We start from the raw sequence: 20,878 nt of genomic DNA, 5'->3' as shown, positions 1-20,878 counted from the left end.
TATTATAGACACAGATTAAATGTTAAATATAAATATTTCAATATTTATCATCATAGTAACAGTGTTACACACATTAGTAGCTGTAAACACTCAGCATTAGAAAAATACATACGTTGGTTTGGTGCTTACATAAGGAGTAAACATTTATAATCATCACTTTAAAAGTCACATACGTTGTTTTTGGTGCCTATTTGTTTCCCAGATATATTAGTGTGTGTGTGTGTGTGTGTGTGTGTGTGTGTGTGTGTGTGTGTGAATGGGTGTATAAGAGGCATTACCTTAAAGCACTTTGTAGAAGCTTTATGAAGTTCAGTCCATTTCCTTGTATTAGTTTACGGGCAGATCTGCCACATCCAATATGGCGGACCCGTTGACGTATCGCGACCAACGACCAACCCGCTCAATGCGGCCTCTATGTATATATGTCTATGCCTCAACCTATGAGCAGCAGGCCTGTGGGAGCGAAGAAACATACAGTAATGATAATGTGTATTTAACTGTACGATTAAACTTATTCAAGTACTATCAAATAAATATTGTTTCCATAGCTATATTGTAATTATACACAGGGGGAATTAGCAGGCTTAAACAGTGTCTTCTATACTGTACATGGCCAGATTAACCTGTTCAGTGGCCTGAGGGCAAAAATCTGCTCTTAGGCCCCTTGTTGCCTCTATGTCCCCCTGAAGCACTATGCACACAGCACACTTACAATGGTTGCTTAATTCGTTATATTTGCATACAGTAAAACCAGAAACCAAACAGTACTCTTATAGAGGAATACTTTCTGGCCTCAGGATGTCAATTTTACCCAAATTTAGACAGAATGTAGATGTATGTATACATGTAAATGTAAAATGTGTGGTAAAAAAGGTGCTATCCCACACCTTTTCTGTGTACGACATAAAAAAATCCAGCGTGTAAGATTTAGGGCTATATTTAGCTGGACAAATTTAACACAGACTTTTTCACATTTTTCCTGTTTTTGTTCATGGCCACCATATTTTCTCCGTCATGCAGGTGGTGGTAATCTGCAACCACACCTGTAAATGACACAAAATCCTACACACTGGTCCTTTAAATTCCAATCAGCCGCAGCTTTACTTTGTGTCTATGTCAATGACTGTGAAGTAAAGCCAATGTGCAAAGTGCCAAAAACTGCCACTTATAAATATTAAAAATATCAGTCTCCATAAACCTCCATGTTAAAATGTCCAACTTCACAGCAGAAATAAACTAATTTACAGCCTGGTACAAAACACAGTTTTGCTCTCTATAGTGAATTTCCCCGTTCATGACAACTGTACTGAGTGTCAATTTTTTTAAACTCACTATTCTTAGAATTATATTATTGCTTAAAGTTATGCATAATTATGGTCGCTTTGATTGACGGGTGGGTGCCGTTACAGGTGGCTTGTTTGAGCACCCAGACTCTTTTCAGCTCACCTCAGGTCCACCGATGATCCACGTCTTTGCCTATTTTTAGATTAGGCGGCTGAGGCAGGACCACAGATTTTGAGCTTCAAAACAGCTCTTCAAGGACATCACATCACACATGTGCTGTGCATTCTTTATACTGTCAGTGGTGTTCACTTAGTTAGCAAATGTTATTGTACACTGGTCCTTTAAATAAAATGAGTGATGACTGAATTTCATTTAGCTGCTTCAGCAGTGCGAGTGTCATGACTTGAATGGAATGGAGCCATAATTAATGTACTTTTTCCAATATGACATGTCAAAATAGATAGAGATAGATAGTTATTGATCCAGATGGAAATTCAAGCATCCAGAAGCAGCATGAGACATAGTAAACACGCAGTAAACATGCCTAATTGCCTAATGCCTAATTAAAAACATTAACCTATGCTACAGTAAACATACATTAAAGATCACCCATGAGCTAAATCTGCATTTAAATTAAAGCTGTGCAAAGAAGAAATTAAACACATGCAGAGATAAAACATGTGCTAAGAACTTTACAAATGGAAAACTCACTCTCACAATTCAAGTCTACACAACCTGTTTTAAAATTCCATCTGATTCAATTGCACTGTTCTATTTTAACCTGTTTTTAATGTTGTATTCTTGTCATTATGATATGCTTTTATGGTTCTTTTTGTTTGTTTCTGTTATTTGCTCTCTACTTTTATTTATTGTAAGGTGTCCTTGGGTGACAGAAAGGTGCCTATGAAATGTATTATTATTATTATTATTATTATTATTATTATTATTGGGCCCGAGCAGAGTTAGGCCCTATTGTATTTCGAACGCTGAACGACGTTTAAGAGTAAATCGCATTTTCCACAGCCCATATCCCCCCCAAAACTCACGAAAATTTGCCTACCCCCCCAATGTCAGGCGTAAAATTACGTATTTTGGAGGTCTCACACATGCACGCGCGCATACGCCTCCAGAGCGCCACCTAGGTGCGCGTTTTTGCCGGTGCCCCTCGCCACGGTTTCGCCCACGTGCACGAAACTCGGTGGGCGTATGTAACATGCCCAGATGCACAAAAAAGTCTCTTGGTGCCCCGGGCGACAGTGAAGCGTACGGCGTCCAATTTTGCTCAGATTTGGCCTTTTCCCGTTTTTGCCTCATTTCCAGGGGTCGCATTTGAACGAACTCCTCCTAGGGATTTCATCCGATGTGCTTGAAACTTGCCGTGTGTGTTCTCAAGGCGTCCACAATGAAAAGTTATCAAATTCACAACTTTTTATCAGAGGGCGTGGCCGTGACGGAGCGTCAAACTCCACGCTGCTGATTTTTCCACAAAAAAACAAGACTCCATTGACTTTTGGCCTGATTTGACAAGGGGTCATGTTTGAACGAACTCCTCCTAGGGATTTCATCCAATTCACTTGGTAGGTCTGTTCACATAGACTTCCTGAGTAACAGTTATCAAAATGATGAATTTTGGGGAAACGGTGTGGCCATTTCCACATGCGCACATTTCGACATGCGCACATTTCGACGTGCGCACATGTGCAAGGGCCCGACCATCGCTGCTTGCAGCTTTAATTATTATTATTATTAGAACTGTATAAAAGTAAAAACAGATTAACGTTTTCTAAACATAAGAAATAGAAGCACAATAGAGATTTTTAAAAAGCATATACAATTAAATTAAATTAGGCCGTAGACACTGAATGAAAATCACAGCATGTGTCTGTCAGCCCTAATAAAGGCACATTGTCCTTTGATATTAAAATAAAAAATATATATACTGTAGCCTATGTTGTAAACATTAGGATTATACTGGGGTGTAGATGTCTTAACTCATATAGATAGTGTGTGTCTGTCCTGTCTTTTGTATGTCTCACATACCTTAGTTGGCCTCTGATTTACTAAGGCTGGCAGGGAGAGACAATTATAAATTAGTAGTACAAGGACAGGAGAGACAGGCTATGGGAGTACCATGTGGATATAAAATATAGGGCTCATTATTGAGCAGAAAACCAACTAAAGGGATGTTGTGATCTTATCTGTATCAGTGGGGAGGTGTCCGAGACAGCCCGTTTTTAAAAAATGTATAAGAACCAACTGTTAGAGCTCCTCAAGGAGCCTTTTCTCTGTAACCCCTCTTGTGTGTTGAACTGTTAAACGCTCCTTCTTGTACAAGAATAATAAATTCAACTTAAACTTTGATACTTTGAATCCAGTCCTCCTTATTCAAGGGTTCTTCTTTAAAAATTCTCGTAACAGCCTACATAGAACATATTTATTTTCAGTACACTTCAGACTCAGCTGTGCACAGCTTTGAAGTGTCATTTTATTTTTTGCTCATGATTGGTAGGACCGCACTGCAGCCAGGGGTACTTGCCTGTTTCACCCTCAATATCCAGCAGGTGGCGTCGTTGTCTCGTTGTAGCTGCTGTGTTTTCTTTAATGGGGTATCCTGTGTGTGTGTGTGTGTGTGTGTGTGTGTGTGTGTGTGTGTGTGTGTGTGTGTGTGTGTGTGTGTGTGTGTGAGAGAGTGTGAGAGAGAGTGAGAGAGAGTGTGAGAGAGAAAGGGGGTCAGTGCTGTCCGGTGTTTGGTGTTTAGCGAGGTAGCTGCTAGGCTGTGCTATGCCAGCGGCTAAAAAGATGCACACAGCTAGTGTTGTATACAATATAGAGATACATGCCAGCTAGTATATGTTTATGTTAGAGACACAAAGAGAGAAAACCTGCTGCTGCTGGTGGTGAACAAGACAAACGCTAACAGACATGGCCGGAATTATTAAAAAGCAAATTTTGAAACATTTATCAAGGTAAGTGTCTTTTTTTTTTGGCTTTGTGTTAGCCGGTTAGCCGAACGTTGGTTTTTTAACCGTTACTGCCTTCAACGGGTAAAACGTTAGTGGCTGCTATCTGCACGGAGCTAGGCTATTGATAGGTTACCATCCGTTAGCTTACATGTTGTTATACAGCCACATGAGAATTAACGTTAGGAGACATAAACAGTGGGACTGTGAACGCAGCAGAGACTAATAACGTTAATACACAGCCCTTCTGCTCAAATGTATGCACTTGTGTTCATTTATACAGCTAAAATATGAGTATTCATTTTAGCCCTATAGCTTCTGTTAGTGTTAAAAAGAGCTACCCACATCTACTGCTACTACTTTTTTATTTATGTCACATTGTGGTCTTGGGCCCTAAATATAACGCTTATCATCCTTTATTATATATTACATATATAATGTAATAATATATGTTACATATTTCTTTTCTATTGTTGATATACCTCACTGTGTATACTGTAAATACTGTTAATTCTGTCCATACGACCATATATCGACCATAGATCTTTCACTTATATTTTATGTCATGTTTATGCTGTTTGCACGGGATAAGAGGGAAACTAAATTTCAATACTCTGTATGTCTTGTACATATAGCAGCACTGACAATAACTTGAACTTGATATTATAGCTATCATACCATCTCCTGAAGCAGAAATAAATGCACATTTTTAAAATGAGTAGCTTTTATGTCCTTTATTAAAAACAGCCATGATTGTGCACACAAATTTACCACTTACTACTAAAAGACACCTTGTTCATGTGTGTGTATCAAGTTGTTTGGCTGACTGCACATGAATGTGAGGTTTTAATGTTTGCACAGGCTTAATCCAGATTTATCTTATAGGTTAATTTTAATGTATGTTTACTGTGCCTCATGCTGCTACTGGATGCCTGAATTTCCCTCAGGATCAATAAAGTATCTATCTATCTATCTATCTATCTATCTATCTATCTATCTATCTATCTATCTATCTATTCCAGTCACCTTCATCATCCTCTCTTGACCTTTTTCACCTCCTTACTTCCTCTCCTCGTGTTGCCTTCTTCGCTCAGACCTAGAGCGTGCCATTTTGCCTTCTCAGTGTCAGGACGTGTTGACTTGTGTGTTGTTGTCAGTTTGGCACTGCTGTCGTCAGCTGTTAAGAAATACAACTGGGTCGGAGAGCAATGTTGATATGTGTTTGAAAGGTCTCTCTCTGTCGCCCACCCCAGTTGATTGGGGGGGCAGAAGGCTAAAGATGGTCATGAGCGTATAAGTGCGTGCTAAATCAGAGGCTTGACCACTTGTCTCGTATCCTACTCCTCTCTGTTGTCACTGAATAATTAAAGTAACTATTTGCAGCAGACAGGACGCAGGCACGGTAACATTGTTGACCACGGAGTCTAAGCATCTCTTCAGTCATCTTGCGGCCTGCTGTCAGACATAATCACTTTAAAACCATTTTAAATTGTATTATACAATTTTCTGTTTTCATGAATGTGTCTTTTTTATAAGTATCTGCCTCAGTGTAGCAGCTTTCACAGAACTGTATGATTGTTTCAAAGCCAGTAGGATGATTTAAACGATTAAATTGGTCATAAAATCTTCATGTATAAGTTATGGCTAGCTAATGTTTAGCTGTAAACATGCAAACGGAAATTAAAGACCTTGAGAGCTCTGGAATGATGTTGCTGTTGTTGTTATTGAATGACTTCTTTCTTGCCTTTGTTAAGCTCTGGAATTTCTGTTCTCTTTAAACCATGCTAAGCTTATTCATTAGCCTATATTGCTAGATTTATAAATAATAGCAGCACTATGCAGTAGTCTTTGCTCTCATGCCAGTCCGACAGGAAATGTTGTGAATTAGCTCTACGCCTTGAGCTTCACTCGTTAAAGGCGGGGTGTGGGAGTTGATGTGAAATGTTCATTTTCGGGAGAGAAATTTGTTGATGAAAATGTCGAGCCGTTATTTTATTGCTCAATGTCAAAGGTAAGTGTAAGCTCTGACTGGCTTATCAGGCTTATCAGGTACAGCGTGCTATTAGGCCAAACCGTGTTAAATGTCTTTTACACGTTGGATCGGGTTCACATGTCACCTCGTTAGTTCAATTAATATCATTAAGAAAACTGTTAGCCACAGTCACTTTTTTACCAGCGTCTCTTGGTTGACGTCTGGAAAAAGTCATGAGGATTTGTCATGAAGAGTTCAGTCATGTGATGTATGTGAATTAAACTACTAAACAAAATTGATTCGCTGAGATTGCTCCCATATGCATGCTCCCGTGTGGGTTTGTAGCCCTTTCCTGGCTGCTGAAGCACCTTCTGAGAGGTTAACCCAGATTGGGAGTGTACCTGTGTGAACGCAATAAGAAAGGCTGCGTCGCTTTTCCCAGGATGACTCATTCAGTTGCACGACTTTAAAAGCATCTTTTCCAAGGTGCATAATTTAGTCTATTTCTGTCTCCCAGATCATCAGTGACGTGTGCTGCTGATGTCAGGTGTTTCCCTGCAAGTATTCACCTAAAAGCACTTTTTTTATCTGGTCTCTTTGCTTAGGTTCACCAAGAATCTGTCCCCGGACAAGATCAATCTTAGCACGCTAAAGGGGGAAGGGCAGCTGTCTAACCTCGAGCTCGATGAGGAGGTTCTGCAGAACATGCTTGACCTGCCTACCTGGCTGGCTGTCACTCGGGTCTACTGCAACAAAGCCGCCATCAGGGTATGTTAATGACTTGTCAAACCTGAATGTGTAGCTGGTCTGACAGGTGAAGCAGTCTCCCTTTTTTCTAACTATTGAAGCACAAAGCTGGTAAAGAAAAACGACATGATCACAAAGGTTTTCTGTTTGTTAATGTCAGAGAGCTTGTTCTTGAGTCGCAAGAGGAAATGAACAGTCAGTAGCACAGAGATAAGCACTGCTAGAGGCACAGCTGAGAATGTTATGATCCTTCAGACCAGCACTGTTTTTTGATAATAGAGATGCAAGCCATGATTCACAGGCACACAAAAAGCCAGAGGGTGGAGTGATCCTCAGATATACTGGCTGGTACACACTGGATGTCAGGATGGTTGGTTGGTGTTCCTAAATAATCCCAATAATACGACATGTTTAAAATCTAACCATAATTGTCATAGAAGTGTACTACACATTATATATACATATTTTAACCCCATGAACTACAATTTCTCATTAAATTTTTCATTAAAAAGTAGAAACAATAATATATATTAATAATGTTATGTATTGTATAAGTTTTTACTTATTCTAGATGTTTTGTGTGCTGTGTTACACACTTATCTTTTTTATGGAATCTGTAATATGTGTAGCATTTTCTTTTAAACCATATCTTGTTCATATTTTATAAGGTCTGTGGCTGTTGGTTTGAGTCAACATAGTGACTGCTGACCCTGAGGAAAAACTTCTCCTTTGCAACTGCCATTAACTTGTTCTGTTGTCATATTTCTGTCCCATTTTCAGAAACGCTCGAGGCTAACCCCTCTGAAAACAAACTCAAGTTTAAAGACCAAAATATCTTCAACTGTTGCATTAGTCTACACAAACTCGCTTTTTGTTGTTTATTCTATAGTTTCTTTTATGAAGTCAAACACAGTTTCCGTCCCTGTTTTGGACTCCTCACAGAACTGAAATGACTAAAAAGATGGTAAAAGATAACTTGATAGTAAAGTTGATTTGTTGTGAAATGGCAATATGAGAGCGTGGCTTATGGCCTTGTAGGAGCTTGATGTTCACTCTTGTGCCCAGTGAATAATAAACAGTACAAACTGCTGTGGCAAGTGTTTGTGACTGACTCTAAGGACGTTGCTGTCTTATTAGATACAATGGACAAAGTTGAAAACAAGCCCCATCTGCCTGGTAAGAATTTCTGTCCTTCTCCGAAGTTCTTGCACATTTCTGAAACACACTGTTGTTTTAATCTAAAAATAACTCATCTATGGCCTGACCGTAGCAGCACCCTGCATACTTATTTTACTTTTTTATTATACTGCTCTGTTGGTTTTGCTCTCTGCCCTGTTAGCATTGGTAAATGATATGTTACTTCTCTTTTTATCCATGCTCAATTTTTGTTGCTATTTCCTTTTTTTGTACAGTTCTTGGACAAAGTGGAGGTAGAAATGAGGACATGTGAGGAGCCACGTCCACCCAATGGCCCCTCTCCTATAGCTATCACAGCAGGCCAGAGGTAAGCCGACATATATGACAGTGAATACTACACACCGCATTGTGTATGTGGTGAGCATTGCCCTCGCTCATGTTGACATTTTCTCTTTACAGTGAGTACGGCTTCGCAGAGAAAGTGGTGGAGGGCATGTCTGTTAGGATCAACTCCATCACCATCAAGGTTCAGGCTCGTGCCTTCCACGCCTCCTTCGAACTCTGGCAGCTACAGGGCAACAGCCTCAATCCCAAGTGGCAGCACAGTGACCTCCGCTACACCCGCATCACCGACCCAAAGAGAGGAGAGGTAGAGCAGCGCACTTTTATCCCCCTCCTCGCCCAGCCTAAACACTGCTCTGTCTGGAAGTTGTATGCAACGCCCGGCTGAATACAATGTTTTACCACAGAAGCACAGTGTGTACTCTTTAGGCCAGCAGTAAATCATTTAATTAAGTCAACTGTTTTGATTTTTATTAGCTTTTATTAGAGGGCATATTGAGATGAACAACCTTTCCAAACGAAGTCTTGTAATCCACTTATAAGGAGATGTGTCTGCTTCTTTCCCTGGTCTTGCCACACCGATACCAATCAATCTATATAAGTCGAACACGGCATGCATTGCCTTTGTGCTTGCTAATAGGATGATTTGATATGTTTATTGTTTCAATCAGGTGTTGACGTTCAAAGAAATTAACTGGCAGAGTCTACGAATCGAGGCAGATGCCATTGAGAGTGACGACCAGGACCTCGGTAGCACCCCGTTACGTCTCATCACCAACCAGGGTCGCATTCGCATCGCTCTAAAGCGCAGAGTAGGACTGTGTTTCTACCGCTCATTTATTATTCTGGTTTAAAAAAAAATCACAAATGTGACCTCATCTCAATTGCAAATTATTTCTCGCATTCTCCATTGTTCTATCCAGATAAAGGACTGTAATGTGCTGGCTTCCAAGCTGCTTTTCATTCTGGACGACCTGTTGTGGGTCCTGACGGACTCTCAGCTCAAAGCCATCATCCATTATGCTAAATCGCTCAGCGAGGCCATGGAGAAGTCTGCCCAGCAGAGGAAGAGCAGGACTGCTGAATCCCTACAGGTCCTGCCTCCATCATGCTCATAAATATTTAGGAGAAAAATCTGTGTGAAAAAGAATCATTTTATATGTTGAAGGGCTTTAACTTCAGAGTCAGACAGATACATTTCAACCTTTAAACTAACTGAACGCAGTTAATCTGAAGAGAGTTGCTGTTTCTGGATCCGTTTTAATTGATTTGATATTTGCTAATGAAAATACAATAGGCCCTTTTCACAGCATTATAGGAAAAGTCATCATCATTAATTCTACTTATAACATAACAGGCTTTATTTATATCTTCTACCTTCAACCCTTTGGACTCTAGACCGATGTGCACTTTTTTAAACTGTCTTTACACCACATGCAGTACTAAAGTAGTACTAAAGGAGCTATAAGTCTGATTTATTATTTCATCATATCTGCCAGGACCTTTTTAAAATACAAGAAAAGTTACACAGGCACCTATAAAAATGTAGACTATCTAGTGATAATGACTGAAAATATTATAAATGTAGTTGAAAAGGTTTTAATAGCTATAATACAGCCTATTTACTTACTGTTTCTGCTTTTTTCTATTGAAAACATACTGTATTACGTATGCCATTATAAATCACAGAAAACATAAATTATTCATTCAGCTCTTTCAACATTTTTTGTTTTCTCAGCATGTCTCTACATGATATGTAAATAAAGTTATGTTACTATGAAAAAAAACATGCCCAGTGTATTCGCAGATTAGTTTGCAGTTGCAGTACAATAGTTCCATATCCTCAAGAGCTTTTAAAAATTAGGTGACAAAAGACTATTTCTGGATATGTTTTCTATACATTAACTGTTGCAAGTTTCAAGACATGTTTTCTTTTGTCAAATCACCTCATTAATTTAGCAGTTTTTTTTTTACTCCTTCTGTGTTTTAGACTGCTCCTCCATCACCTGGCCTCCACAGCCTTTGGACAGAGCCCTCACCCGCTCCTACTGGTACCCCCAGCAACTTGAGCCAGTACTTTGATCTCTATGATGTCAAGGAGTCGTCTTACCACACCTTTATATCCCGCTTGGACTTACACATATGCAACGACAGTTCCTCAACGGATGAAGGTTTGTTGGAAAGAACTGATCAACGAGTTATCTTTATTGTCCTGTAACTCGAGTTTATTTATGCTGTTTTACTTAAGCATAACAGCAAGCGTGTGTGCTCAAAGTAATCCCAAAATTACAAAGAAGGCTAAAAGAAGGTTTAGCATTTTAATCAAACTCACTTTAACTATCATCATGTGATATTGCATAGATGAGCCTCCACCACCGGGCTTGCAAGGTGCCATGCAGCTGACATTCAGGAAGTTGGGTTTCGACTACTATCCTGTCCACAGACCTGGTGAGTGTGATGACTATTACTTTCTCTCACTATGATTTTTACTGCTGTTCATCCAGAGGCTCCGAGCTGCTCCCTTTGTAACCACAGCATTCATTAGGACTGGCTGTTAGGAGGATTACTATTGAAGCAGACTAATAGCCTGGGTCTGGGAGAGAGTGACCAGTGCCATTACTCTTTGTGGAATTCCTCAGGTAAAGAATGTAGAGCAGCACAGTCGCCTCTGGAGCTTTTTTACGGTCAATTAAACACCGTTTGAAAAAAACTTTTATTTTGCTGTTCTGTTTGATTAAGAAATATGGTCTCTGAAGGGAATATTAACAGAAGAGAGATGTGTATATTAACACAGCATAACCTTATATACAGTATGTACATATAGCCACACATTGTGTGCACATACCATGATTACCAGCTTTGAAAAGTGGCCACGCTTGACACATGCAAGGTTTCAGTAGCCCTCAATAACTCCGAGCAGAGGACAAATCTACAGATGCAGACATACAGATAATTGATGTACAATATGATTCATTCAGTCATGACTGTGTTTCTGCTGCTGCTCTAATACAGCTGATGGATGTCGACACTGGGAACGCCACAGTGGAGCCATGGAGGCTCAGGCCCAATGGGCTGGGAAACTGCTGCAGGAGTACCAGAGGAGAGTAGAGGCTTCTGGGTTCCCTGGGCCACATACTGAGGTGCTCCAGCCAAGCAAGGACACCCCTGCAAAGACAATCCATGGTATGACTACAGATATAATGTCATGGCTTGTCTCGTCGTCTCATACTCAGATGTCATCAAAACAAATGAGAAACAATGAAACACAATTACACCATACAATTCCGGATGTGTAAAACTTCTGAACATCAGACTTGCTGTATATGAGTCACTTCTGTTTGTCACAGTGTTTCTCTCCCATGTACGTATTAGACGGACAGTCCAGTCCCAAGACAAGCCCCTCTGACACAGAGCAGGCATCCAACAGGAACTCTGTCAAAGCTCCACCAGCGTCATCACTGAAGAGACTGCGATCTAGTTGTGTGGTGGTCCGGGTGGACGACATGGACATTCACCAGGCAAGCTTTAATCATCAACTGATTCAATTTACCTGCTTTAACAGGTTTACTTCAGTAAATGGACCGAGGGACTTCTCTTCCTCAGATGAAGCAGTCAAGCTCTATCTGACAAGAATAGCTTTGCATTTAGAAGCAAAGAATTTAGCTGTGACAAAGCATAACGGGTTTGGACTTATTTATAATTTACTGTAGTTAGTCACAGATGGTATAAATACTGAGGAAACAAGGGAGTTTAAAATAGTAAGAAATTTAATGGAACAATTCAACCTCCAACCCTGCACATTGTCTCTTAAACAAATGGCATAAAAAGATGTTCTCAGATGTTCCCAAACAGCTACTGGGTTGCATTCGTGAGATAGTCGCTTACACTTGTTACCATGGGGACAAGAACAGGCCTTTAATTAATGTGTGTTTAGTTGATTAAAAGATGTGACAGCAAAGTGCTTTCAGCATGTTTAATTACCGACCACAGGCATTATCAAGATGGAGCCCAAGCGAGGGGACTTTTCTGAAACACACTTGAACATTGTGATTATTTTTTTTAAGGGGAAAAATGAGTGGCTCTTCTCTAAAACTACAGCTCCACTGTCAGCTTGCCATACACAACATTGTGCTCATCACTTGCAGTCAACTCAAACTGGAAAAAAAGGCCGTAGAGACTGAACAAAGGTCTCTTTCAGACCAGCTATCTGATATGTTTGATCAGCTTGCTGATTTTATGTATTGATCTAATGGTTTGTAAATGCGTGGCATTACCCTTCTGTAGAACTGTAAAAATAGAGATACATGCTTGTGTAATAACTGATGTAGTAATATCCACCGCCTTGTAATAATTCTTGATAGTTTGAGCACAATGATTCTGGAATTGTCAGTAAAATCCCTCAGTAAGAATAGAACCAAATCCCACGTGTCACTTCACCTGGCTGCTCCAGTGCCTTTCATCTGAGCCTGAGAAACCCCAGGCCTCTTCACATTGCACTCTCAGACTGTTTTTGCATCTTACTTTGGACATTTCATCATGAAAGAATGTAACGGTTCCAGGGTTATTTCAAGTTTAAGACACTCGTAGTTCCCCATTTTATAGAACAGGAGACACACAGGGGAAACTCTGTACGTGTCTGGGTCCCCACCTTCAAGTTATGACAGGAAATCCTTGAAGTTCAGGTGGTTTCGTTCTGTTCTCTGTACTTTTGTTGAGTCATTCAGAAAGGAACTCAGTGACTTTGTTTTTTTGTTATTGTGTTTCGAGTAAAGAAGATAAATAAAAACTCAAACCTCATGTTTACTGACATTCCTACTACTGTTCTAACTTCTGCACCTTAATATTCAGGTGTCTACAAGAGGCCGTCAAAACAAGAAGACGCAGTCTTTATTGTCTTGCAACCGAAAAGCTTTGCATCTGCCCGACAACGTACCAGCAGTTCACCTGCAGTTTACTGAGTACTACTTTCCTGACAACCCCAGTTTATCAGGTATCATAAAACATAATGTTTGGCATTGTTTTGTTAAGACTTGCTCTAAAATCTCTTTATTTTTTACTTTATTTCTTTTAGTATATTTCATGACCTAACAACCCCCTTTTGCATGTTGCTCGATTTCACAGTTAATCAGCATTTAATGAAAAGCCGGGCTTTATTTCTTAACTGCTTCTTACTATTCAGATTTGCTTGTGCATTTAATACCATAATTACATGTTAAGTCACATGTGTATCAGCATCTCTTGCCTTGTTTTTCTTTCTTCCAGTGCCCACCTCGAACCTGTATGCCCAGCTGAACGGCCTCCAGCTCTGTGTAGACCCAGCCAGTGTGCTGTGGATCAATCTGTTCTCTAGGGGCCTGCTGCACACCCTTGACCAGGTCAAAGCTTTCTACCATTTGCAAGAGAGAGAGGATGAAGAGCATGTAGACGTGCGCATGGACGCAGCTCAGCTCAAGGTGAATGCACCAATGTTTCTACAAGTCAGTGGTTTCTTTTTTAGATTTTAAATGCCTGTTTTTGTCTTATTAACATCTAAAAATTGCTAGTTTATGTAACTGTTTTTTCGTTGCTTTCTATAGCTGATAATCCCCTTGGATTCTTCTATATTAGACCATCCGGAGCGTCCACAGTCCCTCTCTGTTACTGTACCCCAGATGGTTCTCAGCAACACCCGCCACTGCCCTCACGGTTCTAGGGCTGACCTCAACAGCACCTATGACAATTTCTCCAGCTGCTCTTTCTTCCAGCCTACACCTCCCTGTCCTTACCCAAGAGACCAGAGTGCCTTCCACCCCATCCCGTCCACCTTCCTCCAGCACTCTCAAGAGAAGGAGCCCCAGCCTCTGGACAGAAAGCAGCTACGATCCCAGGATGTCTGGTCTCTCAGTTTGTCCCGAGTGACCCTAGGTTTCAATGGAGCTCGGCGATTCCCCAAAGGCAGAACCCAACCTTTTGTTGAGCCTTTTGCCATGTCTGTGTGGATGTGTCAGCCCTCTGCCTTTAAAAATGGTTCACCCTCTTCCTCCTCCAGTCCAGAGTCCAACAGAGCCCACCAGCCTTTTTCACAGCAGGAAGATGCTTCACTTGCCTCTATCCATTTCTTGGCACACACCATCACTCCACTGAAGATGTGGCTCAATCATTACCAGTATGTTGCCCTGCTGAGGATGAAGGATGCCATGGCTCGTTTGGGAGCAGAGTTGGGTCGGGATTTACGAGATGTTAAGCAGGCCCACGGTCAGAAGTCAAAGCCTACTACAGTGTGTCTTGCCCTCCTGGTGGACTCTGCAGAATTGGGTCTCCTGTTGCCGCCATCCACCACAGAGCCTGAGGAAGAGGTCCCCCACACACCAGAGACAGACAGCCCCAGCATGACAGACTCTGACATCTCCCCCACTCATCACTCTGCAGACATGATCCTGGAGGACAGTGGGATGGAAAACGGCATCTCCTCCGTCAATACTGCGTTTGATCAGGATGAGCAAAATGGTGTGGTGGAGGAGGCGTGTGAGGCTGTGGAGGAGGGGTTGGATGGTTTGACAGCACAAGAGGACACTCCTGTTCTCTCAACTCCACTCTCACCTGGACACTCCCCCGCCCTCTCCCGTGAGCCGTCCACCTTCAGCTTGGAGGGAGAGCTGTCAAGCGCCATTAACGTCACCAAGGATGTGACCAAAGATGCCATTAGTGCCTCGCTGGACCTGACCAAAGGGGCGTTTTCAATTACGAAAGACGCCTTTAGCATGCTGAGTCGCGGCTCAGGGATGAGCAAATTGTTCAGTCCGCAAGCAAAGTAAGTGCTACTGCTCTCCTGCTGGGCTGTTGGCAACATAATAGTGTTTGAGTGTCTGAAAACCATACGGTGCACCACATGCTTTCGCTGGCTGTCTCTTAACGTGTGTGTGTGTGTGTGTGTGTGTGTGTGTGTGTGTGTGTGTATAGGGAACTGGTCCAGCGTTCAGAAGAGTCCTCCCCATTTCCGGCTGCCAGCCTGCGCCACCAATCCATGAAGCAATCCCCTTCCCAGCATTCCTTTGATAGCGCTATCTTAGATGGCAGCCTGCCGGACGAAAACCTCTCTATGGATAGCGATATCAGCGACAGTTTTGTTGTTCTCATGGAGTCAGGTGCTTAAAATACTTTCCAACGTATCCATATCAATTTCTCTGAATTACACATCTACTACAAGTTTGTGTCATGTTTCCAGAGTCAGGTATGGAGTCCATGCGTCCCAGCAACACTCCCGCGGGCAGTCGAGGTAGCCCAGCTCCAGGAACAGAGGGAGGTTCATCAGCTGACCTCAGCAGCTCTCTGTCCCAAAGTATTGAGGACATTTCTCAGGATATGGTGGGTTATTATACTCAGATTTCATGGATAAATTAAATTTGTCAGTGGAGTTATTTTCATCAATTCTAAATCTACAGCACAGTGGTTTAAATGTGATTTTATTGTGATATGTTGCAGTCCTCAGTGTTCTTGCTGATCCTGAGTGGAACCGCTTGTACCATGGAAGTAAAGGGAGAAGACCAAGTTGTGGCTGTAGAAACGCAGAATCTAAGCCCTGTGCAGATGGGCAATATCAGGGTATCGGACCTGCTGGCTGGCCTCACACAAGGTTATTGTCCAGTCATAAGCTAAGCGTGCATTTAAAAAAAAAAAAAAAAAAAAAAAGGAAATGTTTAGATACCTTTTTTTTTTTTTCACAGCTCCAGGTGTACTGGTCCAGAAGCAGGGTAGCAGGAGCTCTCCCACTGTGCAGATGCGAGCAGAAATGGGTCCGTCTGCTTCCCGACACTCCGCTCTGGCTGAGTCGTTGGGCTTTCTTGACATGAGGGTGCAAGACTGCAAGGCAGAGCTGTTAGCCTCCACAGTGGCCAACATCGGCCCTTTTCTCGAAGACGAATTCAGTGTCGACGGTCAGCCAATGAAGTTACACATGAGGAACATCACTATCACCATGAAGGTGGGTTGTTGATACTAGTTTAAGTTTACTAATTTGTGGATTATAAAATGCTAGTAGAGAATGTATATTACATATTATATGTGATTATATATATGACATTATTGTATGTTTTTAGTGTCAACATTTAGATTAAAGTAAGCATATTTTTCACTCCACTGAAAGATAACAACCATTGTTTTGTTTTTATTAGATGTACCCAGAATTCCTTGTAACTTATTGGTATGATTGGATTATCCTGATGAAATGAATTCAGTTGAATTGAAAGTAGAAGGTCATACACTGCAGTGGTTAGCCCGCCACTGATGTACGTGGTTAACTGTCACAATCCCCTTTTTGTTCCTCTTAGGACGACAGCCCTAAAATCTACCCTACAGCCCCTCAACCTGTGCCTGCCTCATTCATTGTAGATCAGCTGCTGCTCGAGCGCAGTGAGGATGGCATCATGAGGCTCAAAGGTGAGCCAAAAAACACTGTGCACAAATGTGATGATTGTCAGCATTGTGGGTACCCCCCCAAATATCAGCAGGATCATGAACCATAAAACCACACTTACATAACATCTTTAGAGAAACATGAACAGAAAGTGCTCTTCACCATTTCCTTTGTGTTCACAGCTGAAGGTACAGACCCTAAAACCTCAGCAGGTGTTCCTGTGGCTGGCCTGGACAACCCAAACAGTTCCTGCTCTGTTCGACGGCAGAGTGAGGTAGGGGAGACTGTATGTGCCTTGGCTTAGTGTGTCTGCAGACAGGGGTGTAGCCAGTGAAGTCATAACTCCTACATGTGGATTTATTAGATAGGAAGTGTGTTTTTTTTTTTTTTTTTGCCTGGTGGTTAGATAAAAGACCAAGTTATCTTTTTTATATTCAACATTGAAAAATGAGGCAATACATTTAAAACAATGTTCATGGTGAAAAATATTGTACACTATACATTTTATTCCTTTTACCAAACATATATTAAGACATAAAGCTCACAGGAAGGGATTTACTAAACTTACTAAACAATTTGAAAGTAAGAGTTAATGAAGCCACTAGTCATTATACTGCAGATTATTTCCACACCTGAATCCCCTCCAAATTTAAAATTACACACAGCAACATGTTGCAAAAGCATCCCCCACAGTACATGACTTCAGTGACAGCTTTGGTTCTGTTTGTATTGCAGTCACAGCTTAGGAATCCGACAGACAAAAGGACCTCCTTGTTCAGCATTGTAATGTGTACGAATGAATGAGCACTGTATCAACCATGAGGCTGTGCATGGTTCTACATTAGGGCTTTTTGTTTCTTTAATTTTTTATCAGTCAGGTCAGGACACTCAAACCTCAGCTCGGGTTCTACTCACGCTTCGATCTACAGTAATCCACTCTGTCGGAGTCAAATACAGCTATAATACTGGTGTTCTGTTACTGGTCAGCTCAGGAATGTGTCTAAGGACGCAAGATTGTGTCATGTTGTACTTACACCTGTTGCTGTCCATCAGAATTCGATATCCGCCCACTTGGCATGTAGCATCTAGCCAAACCACGTAACCAATCCAATAATCTTGCCGTTACAGAGACAAACACTGGAGTTGCAGCTCTCTGATACGCAGGCTGCTCTTGACCAGGCCCTCAGTGACAGAGAACGCCTCCTTCAGGAAGTCAAGAAGTACGACCCAACGTTTACTCTCTGAGCCTTCTCTGTCTGTCTTTGACCCCTGAACCTACTGTAACACTGCTCCTCCTGAGGAACAGTGATGGGATGTATCAGGCTAAACATCAGGAACCAGCAAGACTCATTCAAAGCGTGTCTGAACACTAAGACGTGTCTGAAAAGAAGATGAATCCAAGTTAGGGCTTTGGATCACTTCCCACTTGTTATATTACACTGTTCACAGTATTACAAGAGCCCCTATAACAAATACTTAATGGGGAACCTAGTGAATTAACTTATAGGTACATTAATGGTACTACTTTTTAACTGGCAGCCTAGATATTCCTCACTGCTGTATTAGACACAAATTACTCTGGTTTATTTCTTATCCAAATCAGTGTTGATGGTAAACTCATTGTGTGGTTTCGGTGTTTGTCACACAGCATGCAAGGATAAACCTCATCAAGCTTTAATCCTCTGTAGTTGATTATTTGTGTTACAGAAATGTTAAGTCGAACACATGCCAAAAAAACCTCTTCACACGCACTGACACTGCCAGACAGCCGCTTAGTACATCAGGCGCTCACACAAAACACGACTTACTGTTGAGCATGCTTTGTGAACAGTGCTAATTTCCACATAGCATAGTCCTAAAACTAACTAGATTTAGTCATATAGATTATTTCCGTTAGGCGTGTGTTCCTTTTCATTTAAAAGTATTATAACAAATATTATCAGCTGTTACTTGTTGAAAATGTGTTGAGAAAGGTAGGGAAAACATTGCACTTAAAAAAAAAAAAAAAGACAAGAAAAGAGAACTACACTGCTTTCATGGAAAGATAGAAACATCTCAGTTTCCACCATGGTTTCTTTATCACCGGGGTGAAACGGTAAACCACACTTATCAAGTTCTCACCGTTCTCACAAAGCAGGTCGAATCATTCCCCAGTATTATTTTCCTTTGTGTGTGAAATGTTGTTTATGCTTCTTTTGTACTGTGAAACAATGTGCTCCGTGGTTGAACGTACACACGAGATGACGCACCTTCTCGATCTCTCCCCTCACTGTGAGAGAGAGAGCAGGTTTGCACGGTAGCTTCAGTTTTGTAACCGGGTTAGTCGTTTCACTTTAAAATTCTCTGGTGTGAGGACGTATACCAAGAAACAACTCAGACTGCTCTTATTATTAATACCTGCACATTTATCATGTATACAGTCGTGGTATACGTGTGGTCAGACATCATGAACTTAAAGCTCCTTCGGGATGTTGTTTTACTTGTTTATATTTATTTTGATTCGTCAAAGCATGTGTTTTTGTTAGTTACTTCACAGTGCATTGAAGCCATATCAATCAAAGACATTTAAAAAAAGGCTGTGGTACTGATAATGTATGGACACACGGTGTGTCATATAAATGACCAAATCCACTACAAAAACTGATATTTTTCAGTGTGTTTAATCCCGATCTGCTGCAGATTTTCTTTATCAGGCGGGCTGCCATTTAAATTTCTGTCACTTTTCCTTTTTCTGTGCATAAATCTGTTATATGCATGGATTCAAATGATGTTTAAAAAAGACTGTTTAACAGTATAACATTTATTTTCTGAATGTTTTCATGAAAAAAAAAAAGAAAAAACCTCTGTGGGCTACATTTTATGTACAAATGTTCTTTTGTTAAATCAGTGGTTTAGCCCTATGGAGGTAAGTTGTGGTTGCACAGCTGTTACAACTTCATCATTGGCCTGTTGTGTATTAGGAGACCCCTGGTGGCTGTAATATGCCATTGCATCCCCCCTCATTGAAAATATCATTTTTTATCTTTTCTTCCTGTGTTTTAACTTTGGTTGCCTTGCAAGCTATGAATGACAGGTTTGCATTCTTAAAGAGGAATGTAAGTTATTTAAGCAATAGTAGGACAGCTTCGGTTGAACCAAAAACATGACAAAGAACGGTAACACTACACATTTTTGATGTGGAATTTAATTGTTAAGGTGACTAATATCAAAGAAAAATGATCTACTTGTTTACCAGGTTTCAATGTCTTCTTCTCACCTGCATGCGACTCAACACATCCTCATTCTATTAGTGTAATAAGGCAGAGATACTGCCCTTTAACCTCAGTATCACTTAAGAGTTGTGATCTTCTTCTGAGCTTTTGGTGTTTATGTTTTTGCATGGCCTTAGTAGACAAAAATACAGTGGTACGAACTGAACTTCCCATGCTGGATGCAACACGTAGCTGTAAAGTTTATCCCGTTTCTCCCCCTCTCCTCAGTGTTAAGTAGCATCTGGTGCCGAGTTTTATCTGCTCATAACCATTCAAAACAAAAATGGAGTGAAGCAAGACTAACTTTAAGACGAGTGTTGTGATCCTTTAATACAACTGACCTGGCAAAGTGTTTGCCACTAGGAAGCAGATGCATGTACTGAAGTGACGTATAGCTTATGCCTTGTGAATTACTTGCACTTGTGTGATTAAATTCACTGGAAATTGCACTTGTTTTAATGTAAATCACTTCAATGGATTACAGAGGAGTCCTTCTGAAATCTTCCTTGGTGATGCAAATGTTGGAGACCTTGTGGACAGTATTTTTGTCAGTTGTGTAGTTACATTGAATTTTGTATTGTCTTTATCACTTCATTGAGACTAATATAAAATTGGTTCTGTGAACCAAAGCTAGTATGTGGAAAATATTTGAAAAGTGAAAGAATAAATGATTAATTGCTGAACACATTTAAGTTGTTCCTTTTTAGTTTTCATCCAACACTCAAGATCTACTGCATCAATGTTTTTTTCTGTTATAAAATATACAGAAAACTTGTACGTTTAAGTCTCACTC

The 20,878-nt window shown here is 40.8% G+C and overlaps 1 protein-coding gene across 1 annotated transcript; it reads left to right on the top strand.

The window, feature by feature from the left end:
* The first annotated feature begins 3,911 nt into the window (after positions 1 to 3,911).
* bltp3a (bridge-like lipid transfer protein family member 3A) lies at positions 3,912 to 20,218 on the top strand. Its single transcript, XM_010752726.3, has 21 exons — positions 3,912 to 4,250; positions 6,822 to 6,984; positions 8,101 to 8,139; positions 8,376 to 8,467; positions 8,560 to 8,749; positions 9,114 to 9,254; positions 9,366 to 9,536; positions 10,433 to 10,613; positions 10,804 to 10,890; positions 11,455 to 11,625; positions 11,815 to 11,960; positions 13,291 to 13,432; positions 13,705 to 13,895; positions 14,019 to 15,232; positions 15,382 to 15,566; positions 15,647 to 15,786; positions 15,904 to 16,054; positions 16,146 to 16,402; positions 16,749 to 16,857; positions 17,017 to 17,108; positions 17,963 to 20,218. Exons 1-21 carry the CDS (start codon positions 4,207 to 4,209, stop codon positions 18,077 to 18,079), a joined length of 4,023 nt encoding a protein of 1,340 aa, XP_010751028.1. The 5' UTR covers positions 3,912 to 4,206; the 3' UTR covers positions 18,080 to 20,218.
* The last annotated feature ends 660 nt before the right edge of the window (positions 20,219 to 20,878 follow it).

This window comes from Larimichthys crocea, unplaced genomic scaffold (assembly GCF_000972845.2).
Source record: "Larimichthys crocea isolate SSNF unplaced genomic scaffold, L_crocea_2.0 scaffold97, whole genome shotgun sequence".
NCBI classification, from domain to species: domain Eukaryota; kingdom Metazoa; phylum Chordata; class Actinopteri; family Sciaenidae; genus Larimichthys; species Larimichthys crocea.
This window is presented reverse-complemented; position numbering and strand designations above follow the sequence as displayed.